The 12,260-nt window shown below is 59.8% G+C and overlaps 1 protein-coding gene across 2 annotated transcripts in view; it reads left to right on the top strand.

The window, feature by feature from the left end:
- Positions 1-11,140, top strand: part of INPP5A (inositol polyphosphate-5-phosphatase A) — a 150,838-nt gene extending 139,698 nt beyond the window's left edge. The window contains exons 13-16 of one of the 2 annotated variants that reach the window (XM_018041258.1): positions 6,273-6,384; positions 8,799-8,867; positions 9,598-9,634; positions 9,773-11,140. In XM_018041258.1, the coding sequence (XP_017896747.1) occupies positions 6,273-6,384; positions 8,799-8,867; positions 9,598-9,634; positions 9,773-9,822 (268 nt within the window). In that variant the 3' untranslated portion in view covers positions 9,823-11,140. Of the gene's footprint in view, positions 1-6,272; positions 6,385-8,798; positions 8,868-9,597; positions 9,686-9,772 lie in introns of both variants that reach the window. The other variant, XM_018041259.1, reaches the window with a different exon arrangement.

Here is a 12,260-nt window from a genome sequence, read left to right as displayed (position 1 = left end):
CCAGCCTGGAGAGTGTGGCAGGGGCTGCTCCCCTCGGTGCCGACACGGCCTCCCAGAGGCGCCTACGAGGGGCTGCTGAGGCAGCTCCAAGCTCTGGACCTTTCTGGGGCCGTCGAGACGCGGGTGTTGGTTCTGTCTTTCTCGGGTATGTGAGCTTTTGTGGTGTTTTGCTCTGGTGTTGACAGAATCTTGAAATCCGCAGCAGTAGCAGCATGCTCCTCCCTGACCTGCCTGGGGCTGCAGAGGGGCTGGGTGTGGGTGTGGGGGGAGAGCTGATTATGAAATGGCCCAGGACACTCAGCCCTCTCAGCCACCCCAGGCCCATCTGGAGGACACGGACGCCCCCTACGGCTGCTCCCCCCTCTCTGCCCTTTTACAGATGCCAAGTGGGAATTCTTACCACTTGGGAGAAATTGGGCCTTGGGCAGGTTCGGGGAATCATCCTCAGGGAGCCGGGCTGCTGCGGGTGGGGCTGAGAGTGCTGTCTGCCCCCCCACCCCCATCTGTGCCAGGCCTCGCAGGAGGTAAACACGTCATATCCACGTCAGAGATCCTCCCTGGCTCCCCGTGAAGCTCACCCTGCTTCCTGAGCCTCCTTCCGGAGGTCAGACATCCGCTGGACCTGGGACTCCTTGTGAGTCCAGACTGGCTGAGGTGTCTGGGCGCCTGCTACTCACCGTCAGCGCCCAGACCAGTGACTCGAGGTGCAGAGGCCAGAGAGGCGGGATGTGGCCCCCGGGGACCTGGCAGGCACCCAGCAGCAGCTCCGATGCCCGGGAGCCCGTGACTCGGCAGCTGGGCCTGAGTGGGCGGCCTCAGCAGCGCGTCCAGGAGCTGCCCCACCGCGTCATCTTCGGGCTCTGACGCTACCGAAACGGCATGAAGTGTGCAGTAACATGCCGCCAGGGACCGCTGGAAGCTGAGGCCGTCCTGAGGGACCGGGTTCCCCCTGCCCTCTGGGGGGTGGTGCGGGGGTCCCGGGCATCAGTCCCGCTTGATCAGGATCCACACGCCTCCCTCAGGGCTGCGGCCTGGCCAGGAGGAGGAGCTGTGGGCATACACCTCCCGAGCAGCCCAAGCAGGTGGCCATCCCTGAGCTTCTCCAAACCCCGCAGCCTGGACGTTCAGCCAGGCACAGAGCGCAGAAGGCGAGGGGGGATGGGCCCGCCAGGAGCCCCAGGACCTTGTGGTCCCCTCGGGTGGCTGAGGGACGAGCCCCCATTCCCCAGGCAGCAGAGAGACAGGGATTTCAGGGCTGGGAGGGACCCGTCGGCCTGCACGTGCTTCAGCCAGGCCCCAGGGGTGGGCTCTGGGAAGGCCCCAGGAGGGCGTGGCCCCCAGGAGGGCGTGGCCCCCAGGAGGGCGTGGCCCCCAGGAGGGCGTGGCCCCCAGGAGGGCGTGGCCCCCAGGAGGGCGTGGCCCCCAGGAGGGCGTGGCCCCCAGGAGGGCGTGGCCCCCAGGAGGGCGTGGCCCCCAGGAGGGCGTGGCCCCCAGGAGGGCGTGGCCCCCAGGAGGGCGTGGCCCCCAGGAGGGCGTGGCCCCCAGGAGGAGCGTGGCCTGGCCTGTGAGATTCTGCCAGTAGGCTGGGGGTGGGGATACTTTGGTGCCAAGTGGGAGGAACTCCAGGGCGGTGCCCGCGCTGTGGGCACCCGGAGGTCACCTGCCCTCTGGGGCTCAGCTGCCTCGGGCCTGACGGGCTCGTGCAGCCTGAGACATCCTGCCCTCATCCTGGAATCATGGACGTCCTGTGACCTGGTTGGTGTGTTAGGGCCATGCCCACTCTCCAGGAACGGTGTCCTGTCCCTGCAAGCACGTCTCAGCCAGAGACCTTTCTCTGGCTGGAGGTGGGGCTGCCCCTTGAGGGGAGGTGGTCTGGAAGGGACAGGGGGTGGGGGCCACTGGGAGGCCCGTCGGTCTAGGGGTCAGATTTTCTCCGTTTAACTGGGATCTAGCATTCGTGAAGCGTTCCATATTTTTGAAACTAGTCATTCTAATCACACTAGGACCACAGCCTTGTCTAACTCAATGAAACTAAGCCATGCCCGCGGGGCAACCCAAGATGGGCGGGTCATGGTGGAGAGGTCTGACAGAATGTGGTCCACTGGAGAAGGGAATGGCAAAGCACTTCAGTATTCTTGCCTTGAGAACCCCATGAACAGTATGAAAAGGCAAAATGGTAGGATACTGAAAGAGGAACTCCCCAGGTCAGTAGGTGCCCAGTGAGCTCCGGGAGTTGGTGATGGACAGGGAGGCCTGGTGTGCTGCGATTCATGGGGTTGGAAAGAGTCGGACATGACTGAGCGACTGAATTGAACTGAACTGAACTGAGGTGGGAAAGGTCACGGTTTACAGACTAAGCTGTGGGCTTCCTGAGCTGAGGGTCCCCACTCACAGCCCCTGACCTCCCAGTCTGCATGCAAGGCCCAAGTCTCCAAGGCAAGGCCATCCAGGCCACTGCCCGGGTTACCCATCCCCCCCACCACAGCACGGGTCATCAATCCCTCCCCCAGTGCCCAAGTCAACCCCCCTCCACCACTGCCAAGGTCACTCACCCCTCCCCCACAGCCCGGGTCACCCACACCTTCCCCACTTCCCGGCTCATTCCCCCTTCCCAACAGCCCGGCTCATTCCCCCTTCCCCACTACCTTATCATCCCCTCCCCTACTACCCACCTTCCACTCCTCCAGTGCCTGGGTCACACCCATCCCCTCCACTTTGTTCCCTCATGTTTAAAACCATGTTCCTGACCATTGGGTGGCACTCACAGCCCCGTGTCTGGAGAGCTGTCCCAACACTGGGAACGTATCAGCGGAAGCAGCTGCAGGGACGTGGTTAGAAACGGTGACCGTTTGGTACCCAGATGTGTTCTCTGACTGCCAGAAAATAAGTGACCCCAGGAGTGCTGCCTGTGTGTGTGCAGGCATGAGCTCCTGTGCACACGTGTGTAGGGTTGTGCACAGAGGGTCATGCGTGGGTGTGTTCACTGTGTGCACGGTGTCAGCACGTGTACCTGATGTGGCCCCGCATGGGTGTGAGTGCACGTGTGTGCAGGCATGTACTTGTGTGGGTGTGTGTGCAGGATGCGTGTGGTTGGTGACAGACTGATTGCATGTGTTTGTGTAGTGCATACGTGTGCATGTGTGTGTGTGGTATCCATGGGGCACGGGTGTGGGTGTGCACAGGTGTGAGTGTATGTACATGGTGTGGACGCACGTGTGTGTATGCAGACATGGTTATACAGGTACAGGTGTGGATAGGGGGGTATGTGTGCATGGGTGTATGCAGCATGTCTTGTGGGTGTGGGGTGTGGGGTGTGTGTGCACATGTGCTTGGGTACATGTATACCTGGGCCTGTATGTGGTGTGTGTGTGAATACATGTGTGTACAGGTGTGTGTTGCATAGGTGTGGGGGTGTGTGTTCATGAGCTCCATGTGCACATGTGCGTGGTATTTCACATATGAGCAGACAGGCATTGGTGTGCATAGATTTTTACGTGCGGGTGTGTGCATGATGTGTTCATGAGTTTTTGTGTATGTGGTACAAAACTCATGTGTGTACGTGTATACATGTGTGTTTCCTAGGTGTATGCATTCCCTGGGAGTGTTACCTGGATGTATGGCTAGGGTGTGTACCTGGGTGTGTGTATTACCTGGGTGAGTGTGTTGCCTGGGAGTGTATCTGGTAAATGTGTGCCTGGGTGTGTACCTGATAGGTATGTACCTGGAGGCTGTGTACCTGGGTGGGTGTGTACCTGGAGGCCATGTACCTGGGTAGGTGTGTAACTGAGTGGGTGTGTACCTGGAGGCTGTGTACCTGGGTGAATGTGTACCTGTACGGGTGTGTATCCGGGTGGCTGTGTACCTCAGTGGGTGTGTACCTGAGTGGGTGTATACCTTGGTGGATGTGTACCTGGAGGCTGTGTACCTGGGTGGGTGTGTACCCGAGTGGGTGTGTACCTGGGTGGGTGTGTACCTGGAGGCCGTGTACCTGGGTGAATGTGTACCCGTACGGGTGTGTACCTGGGTGGGTGTGTACCCGTATGGGTGTGTACCTGGAGGCTGTGCACCTCGGTGGGTGTGTACCTGGAGGCTGTGTCCCTGGGTGGGTGTGTACCCGAGTGGGTGTGTACCTGGGTGGGTGTGTACCTGGAGGCTGTGTACCTGGGTGGGTGTGTAACTGGGTGGGTGTGTACCTGGAGGCTGTGTACCTGGGTGAATGTGTACCCGTATGGGTGTGTACCCAGATGGGTGTGTACCTGGAGGCTGTGCACCTCGGTGGGTGTGTACCTGGGTGGGCGTGTACCCGGATGGGTGTGCTGCCAGGTATTCAGGGATGTCCTCGGGCACATCTGCCCACTCAGGGCATCCTGTGCCTGGGCTCTACCACGCTGCCCTCTTTCTGGTTGAAAGGCGGAACCTCCTGGCCCTGTTGCTTCTGTCGTGGCTGAACCCCGTGGGGATCTGTCCAGAAGCAGCACTGGCCAGGGAGGGAGACCACCGTGTCCAGGTTTGTCCACGTGGCCTGTCACAGAGAAGGGCCGCTGGCTCCTCTCCACACTCACCAGGCCTGAGCCATCCTGACTGCTCTGTGAGAACGGCTCCTCCTCCTGCTCGGGCCGGGTGGTCAGGACGGAGGCTCGTGGGCTCCGGGGCTGCAGGCTCTCGGCGTTGGGCGAGGTGGCCTGTGCTGCACGGCTGTCCTGCTTTGGCCTCTCCTGGGTGCAGGGGGTGGTGGACAGTGTCTGTTTGAGGGACAGTGGCCACCCCAGGGCATCCAGCTTGTCAACCAGGGAATTGCACGCCATGGGCATCACTGGTGCCAGCAGACAGGTGATTGTGTGGCAGCAGGGGATACTAAGTGGCATTCTCTGGCTGGCACACCTGGTTTTCAGAGCCTCTCTGCACCTCCGCCCTCATCATCCCAGCTGTGAACACACTCCAAGCCACACTGTCATTGGCTTGAAAACAAAGATCCAAGGGTGTGAGTGAGACAGCTTAGCGGGCTCTTCCACTGAAGTGCGGCAGCGGCTTCCCATGACATGGAAGGTTCTCCTCACCCCGCACGCAGCCCTGTCCAGACCCCTGCCCTCAGGACAGCCCCTTCCAAACCTCCCTTCCCTGAGGTCTGAGGGTCCCACCTCCATGTGCTCCCCACTCCTCCCACTGACTCCTAAACCGGGTTGAGATCCAGTCCAGGAATTGTTCCCGTGGCCTCTGCCTGTGCAGTGTGGGGCAGGGCCACGCCAGCACCGTGACAACAACAGGTAGTATGTCTGTGTGACCACGAACACGGAGTTTACCTTCCAGCCCCCAACAGGGTCTTGGGCCCCTGGGGGTCCACTCATCACAGCCAAGAACTCCCCAAACCTAGAAGTAACCAAAACGCCTCCAACAGTGGATAGAGGCTTGCTGCTGAAACGGGTGTGGGAGCAAACAGGAAGCAGGGTCCCGGACGGCTGGCTGTGGCCGGGCACCCAGGCTGGGACTGGGTGCTGAGCCCCTTGCGCAGGGCTCTGCCCAAGTATGTGCCTCGGGGCGACCGTGACCAACACATGGCACACGCACACCTCCTGGCTCCGCCCAGGCAGAGTGTCTAACTCCCCAGAGGGACTCATCCCTTCCCAAGTATGGATGGGTGCTCTATGTGGGGATAGATGCTTTTACAGGACAAATTATTATGGAAAAAGCTCCAGGGTTCACTTTTGTGAAAAACAAAAGTGTGTATAACACAGAGACAGCATGCATTGCAAAGATGGGGCCACGGAGGCCAACTCCCTGGAGTGGACAGGCCCACCTTTATGTTAAAGGTCAGGAAGCGCTTCTTGGACTTCTCCGTGGTCCCTGATCAGAGCTGGACCATGTGTAGGTTCTTGTCTGTAATGGTAAATATAAAATGGTGACATTCGACCAAGAAGGCTGTGTGACCGGCCAGGACATTTGTCTGTCCAGCTGGTCCAGAGCTCCCACACACGGGGGCACAGGACATGTGCTGAGGGGGAAGGAACGGGTCTGCCAGCCAGCCGTGGGCATCGGTGCAGATCTGTGCTTTAGGCTGCGTCCAGAAGCAAAACCACGTTGAGAAGACGAGCTGCGTCCTTGGGGGGTTTATCTGAAGTGCTGGGAGGGACAGTGTGGGACTCGGTTCTGGAAGCTTCTGTCTCCTCTCCATCCCCCGGACAAGCTGAGCCTTTCTGGGGTGCGGGGCCCACGTGGAGGAGGGGCTGGGGGGCTGGCGAGCGGCTGCTGACCGCTCCCCTGTCCTATCTCCCCAGCTACCCATACAGCGAGGACTGCAGCCAGGGCCGGCAGTACATGAACACCCGCTGCCCCGCCTGGTGTGACCGTGTCCTTATGTCTCCATCGGCCAAGGAGCTGGTCCTAAGGGTGAGTGAGGCCTAGGGGGCTGGCTGGGGGCCGGGCTCGGGCTGGGGGCACCCTCCTGCCACCCGTCCTCGGGCTGACACATAGCCCAGGTTCTGGAGTCAAAACAGCGTAAATGGTCGGTCGCCAGGGCGTCAGGAGTCGTTTCAGTTTATTGCGTGCTCGGAGAAGTCAGTGGGCTCTTGTCCTCGAAAGAGCTCCTGAGCTGTGGAGTCGTCCTGTTCCCTTAAGTTGTAAATCTGAGCCGAGTCACACAAACACCAGGGGTTGGAGGCTTCGGGCAGTGCTGGGGCCAGGGGTGGGGGGCGGGGGGGGGCGGGGTCTCCAGGTCCTATAGCCTCTCGATTCCTGGGGTTTTCAATGCCCACATTTAACACAGAAGGACTGCTCTCAAGAATCAATATCTGCACTGGTTTTGTCAACACCATCAGTGGAAAACTACAGTAATGAAGTGCATTGATTCATGAGGGCAGCAGTTCGGCCTCTGAGTGACGTGGGCAGCCAGTCAGGAGGGGGCGGGTGTTCCCCCGCCCTCAACCCAGGACGTCAAGGGCTCTGTCAACACCCTGCACGGCCCCTGCACTTGTTATGAGGGGTCCCATCTGCCCCCTGGGGCCCAGACCCTTATCCAGAGGTGCAGCTGGGAGGGCGGAGCTTCTGGGATAAGCCGGGTGCATGCCGACTCCCGCCAGCGCCCCGGTGGCCTCCCTACGGAAGATCCTGCTGGCCTTTCCGGGGCGGGTGGCCCTGGATGCCCTGCTGTGAGCCAGCTCCTGGGGAGAGACCTCCTGGACCAGGCTGGGTGCATGGGATCTGCAGTGAGCTTGCCCTGACAGGGCCTGGGGGCCAGCCGGACAACTGGCGGGCAGGCCCCAGAGCCCAGCACGGAGGACAGGCCGTGGGCTCTCCCACGAGCAGGCTTTACGACGTAAGCTGCACGGGACAGACGGGCCCTGACTACACAGACCCTGCACACACGTGTGGCCTCAGACTCAGCCCCACGCTCCGCTGGGCCTTCCCCGGGGGCTCCGCAATGGGGCGTGAGGAAGCAGAGTGGACAGTGGACACAGTGGGTCACACCTGCTGGCTTTGAGCACACTGGGCCGGCTGAGCCCAGAGCTACGGCCAGAGCAGGCGCCTCGGGGCAGAAAGGAGATGAGGGTCATCTTCCAGGGAAAAGGCATCTTGCAGTGAAGCCACCGGGACAGCCGGAGTGCCTGGCGTCAGGAGGCGCCTGGGGCTGCAGAGTCCAGGAAGGCGGACGGAAGACTGCCGCCCGTGCACGGCCTTGTCTTCGCTCCAGGGCTGGAGGTTTGGTGCTGCAGACTTGTGGGGACGGAGCCTGGCTGGGTGGCCCGTCGTGGGGAGGGCCCGGAGCCTTCCTGGCTGGGGCTGCCCCAGCGGGCCCTCCCCTGGGGCTCCCGCGGTGGTGGGTGTCAGCGGCCCAGCAGCCACCTGGCCGCGTTTCCGCGGCGTCATCCATCATGCCACGCTCGGTCAGCTCGGCATCATGTCCGTTCTGCTTCCCGCCCCGAACACGGGGGGCGGCTGCCGTGATGGATGCGCAGGGAGGTGTGCAGAGCCCGCTGTTATCTGCCTCGCGATTATGCACTTGGAAATCCACAATTTTATGCTGCCTTTGTAAATTGCCACGCAGCGTTTGATGAATGCTTCCCACTCCAGGGGGGCGCTGTGCCCGCCACGGGTGTGCAAGGCGTCTGTTGTCGCAGTTCCTGGCAGGCAACCACGCTGGAAAGTAAAGCTGACCTTACGCTTCCTACTGCGTTAAGGATAATTCAGTTTATAGTCTCAGAGGCTTCAGCCCCGGCAAGTGAAAGCCCTGCCCAGCTGGAGCCAGAACCGACCGCCAGTGGCACACCCTGGGCAGTGCCCGCAGGCTGGCGGGTGGGAGGCTTGTGCACGCGGCCCCGCTCTAGTAGCCGCTGGGCATGGCCCCGTGGCGTTCAGGGGCATCTGTTCTCTGAACAGGGAGTTCTGGGTCAAAACCAAATGCCAAGGGGGAAACGGAGACCAGGTGGACTTCTTTGGTGCCAGGGGCACAATGGGAAAGAGAGCTCCTATCTGCCCTGATGGCCATGAGCAGAGGCCAGGCCAGCACCCAGGGAACGTTGCCTCCAGCCACCAAGGAAGGTTGCCACCCTCTCGAGGCTGGACCCCTCCCACCCTGCAAGCAGGGGCTGAGTGCTGCCCGGCTGCCTCCAGCTGCTCCCTCCTTGGGGGCAGCCACTCCCTCCTGGAGGCCAGCTGCTCACTAGCGGTTCTGAGCCAGCTGCAGCCCCACGGAGGAGTGGGCAGGGTGGCGGAGGGTCCCATAGCCACAGGGGCCGTCTCCGCTGCTCCCCAGGAAGCCCCCCGCTTCCGCCTCCCACATCTCTTCCTCTGTTTGCTTTTCCCAGTCGGAGAGCGAGGAGAAGGTTGTCACCTACGACCACATCGGGCCCAACGTCTGCATGGGAGACCACAAGGTGACTGACCGGTGCGGGGGCGGTGGTGGGCGGTGGGCCGTCGGGGCGCTTCTCCTAACCCCCTTCTCCGCCTCCTGGTCCGGCTGCATAGACGTGGCCGAGTCAGTCAGCATTTAATTTCAATAAAGCGCCAGCAGGTAGATAGTGGGGTGGTGAGGCAGGTAGAGAGGAAGGCAGAAGAGTCTGGCTCAGCGAGACGGAATTCGTGTTGGAGACGGAGACTGTCCCACGGTCCCTCCGGAGGTGCTTCCGAGCCTGCACCCAAGCGTCCTACTGGCCTCTGCCCCGCCGCCCGGGTGGGGAGGGATGTCCGTGTCCCTGCCCAGCTTCAGGGAACCGCCCAGTGTTCCGGGACCAGCCTTGGACATGTGACTCTGCCCGGCCCCCAGCCTGCCGCCCCTCCGAGGGGAGTGGGGCCACGGGTCCTGTGTCCCCGGCGGCCCAGGAGAGACGGTCACCGCTTCCCCTTGTCAGGCTGGCCGCCCACCCGACCCAGCGGCTGGATCCCAGGCCAGGCTCTGTCCTTCCCCATGTTCTCAGGGCCTGAATCACGGCTCTGAAATGAGCTTTTATACCGGTTTCTATGTGGAAATAATGCTGTCTTAACGGAGCATGACGGCCTTCGGCCTTCCGCCGCGGGTCTCGCACGGCCAGCTCCCCGGGACAGGGTCCGGTGCTGGGCCCACTGGCCATGGACGCTCAGCCCTGACGGCCTCTCCTCTGCCCACAGCCCGTGTTCCTGGCCTTCCGCATCGCGCCCGGGGCAGGTAAACCTCACGCACGCGTGCCCAAGTGTTGTGTGGTGCAGTGACGTGGTGGTAAATATGCCTCCTTCCCTCGAGTTCACCTTTCTGAGCTTTTCCTGGTGTGTGTGTCCCCGTAACCAACGCCTGATTCCACGGCAGGGAGGCGATGCCAGCGCCTCGAGGGGACCCCCGGCGAGACCCCCCCGTAGCACGAGGGCCCACGTCCTCTGACAGCTGCGTCCAGACCCGCCCGAGCGCCACCGCTAGACGGCCGGCCCCACACTCTGCTTCAGCCCCGGACGGCGCTCCGGACAAGCCTCACATACCTCACCGTCCTGTCTGTCCACGTGGCATCGAGTAGAAGCATTGGGTTTTTTTTTAAACGAGTCACAGTCCTGTTGCCAAAACTCTAATAGACAGCAAAAAGATCTGTATTTTAGACGTCACGGTTTTCGATTTTTAATCATTGTCCGCGTGGAGGAGCTTCTCGGGAGCAGACACCCCGTGGGGCTCGGAGTCGCCCCGAGGCGGGGGCTGAGCGGGTGCGGCCGCCGCTGTCACGTCTGGGGGCCCCTCCCTGTCTCTCACTCTGCTGCCATGTTTCATGGTTTCGGATCACACTGCAGCTGCTTTCCATTTTTATATATATAAATATATATAAATATATACTTTTTAAAAATAATTTATAAACCTTACCAAAACTACGCTGAATATACTTCCCAGTATGAATGCTTGAGTGTCATGTCAGCAGTAGAACCGAGCCTAGGAGCTGGTCACCCGCACGTCCACACACACAGCTGTCAAACCGGGACTGTGCCCAGTGGTGCCGTGGGGCTCGGACAGCCTGCGGCTCTCGCGCCAGCAGTCAGACTCCTAGGCTTCCTGCTGTGTAATATTAAGAACTGAATGTGAAGTTTATAGCTAGCTCGGGTGTACCTTTCAAGGATTTTGTAAACCGTTTTGTCCGTCTTTTGTTACCGTACTATGGTGCCAAGTATTCTACGTAAAACAATAATATCACGGGAGAAATAAAAATAGCCTAGTCTGCTTCTGATAGAAACCGCTTTTAACATGGGCTGTACATAAACTATTAAGAGAAACAAACTGTCCGAGTCCCCGGTTGCCGTGCCTCCCACGGCCCATCGTGGCCCTGCCTCACGTCCCTGTCCCCGACACCTGGCGCGGCGGCCAGAGGTGGCGCCCGGCCCGAGGATGAAACACAAATGACGTTTATTGATCTGCTTTAAACACTACAGAACTCCCGGGCTGGGTGCAGGCGCCAGGGGAAAGCTTGGTTCAGGTGAATCACTACCATCGAAAGCGGTTTGGCATCCACCGGCCGAGTCTGCAGCCTCGACAGGACGATCTGGGTGTGTCAAGCTGTGGTCACTCCGTCCATGTGCCGCACGGCCGTTCCGGCCCACGGTGATTTCTGTGTAGCAGGGTTTCAGCTGTTGGTCACTCTGGAGGCCTTTGGAAATGGCCGCTCCGGTCCCTAAGCAATAAAATTGATCTTGGTGAAAACACCGTTTGACTGTGCTCCCTTCTCCGGCGCTCCGGGCCCTTCCCAGGCTGCAGTCCAGGCCACCTTGTCCACAACCCAGGCCCTGCATCCTGTTGGATTCCGTCATAAAGCTGAGCCACGGTGGGAATCAGAAAGAATGTCTTTTGAACTGTTTACTGCAGAGGTACCTACTGGGATTTACCCCTCAGCATTTTTTAAATGAAATTACATAAATGCATTGCTTTCCTCAAAACTTTAAAACTGGAAATTCCTTTGCTCCTAACTTAGAGCTGAGAGAATAGTTTTTACACACATAAATTTTTTTTTAAGTTCTCTCTTAAAAAGAAAACCAGTCAGTGGAAAGCATCTGTTTTTAAAATTGGTGCAGTTTCGTGGAAAAAAAAAACCCAGGCTTTTACTCTTTTAACATTTCCAATAATGACTTCCAAGATAAATCTTACAGTAATATAACCCTTCATATATAACTCTTAAAATTAACACCACAGTCATGCCCATGAAGCTGCGACCACGGGGAGCATCCAGTCTGGGGTTTCTGTGAACCAGGGAGACCCAGCTGTTCACCAGAATCCTCGCCTGTGAGGTGGGGGTGAAGAACAGGCCAGAGAGGAGGGCTTCCCTGCCTCTCCAGGGTGGGGCCTGGCGGGGGCAGGGGGTGGGGTCTGGCGGGTGGGGGCACCCTGGGGTGCAGGCCGAGCTGCCCAGGAAGGGGACGGAGCTTAAGAGGCCGCCAGACGTGCTTCCGCTGCCAACCCCGGGGCCCCCAGAGAACTCCGAGCTGCTGGCAGAATCACTGTGGGCTTCTCTTTTGTAGTCCTTTGAATTAAGTCGCACTTTCTACCCATAAAAAATCTAAATAATAGCAGCGGATCAGCTATAGTGCTGATGAGTTTAAAACCTGATTTATTTCACCCAATGTTAAGTTTAGCGCGACTTCCCAAGTCTGCAGCTACTAAGGCTGGGTGAGTTGAATCTACATAATCAGACCAGAGCAGGTGGGCAGGAGCCGGGCCCAGCGGCGCCCTTCACCGACCCCTCACCCACCCACAGCTACCGCGCAGGGTGGGGCGGGCACCGGGAATGTGTTTAAACCTGCCCAAACCTCATCCACCGTAGCCGCGAAAG

The sequence above is a fragment of the Capra hircus genome, chromosome 26 (genome assembly GCF_001704415.2).
Source record: "Capra hircus breed San Clemente chromosome 26, ASM170441v1, whole genome shotgun sequence".
NCBI lineage: Eukaryota > Metazoa > Chordata > Mammalia > Artiodactyla > Bovidae > Capra > Capra hircus.
Note: the sequence above shows the minus strand (reverse complement) of the source record. Positions and strands in the feature narration are given on the sequence as shown.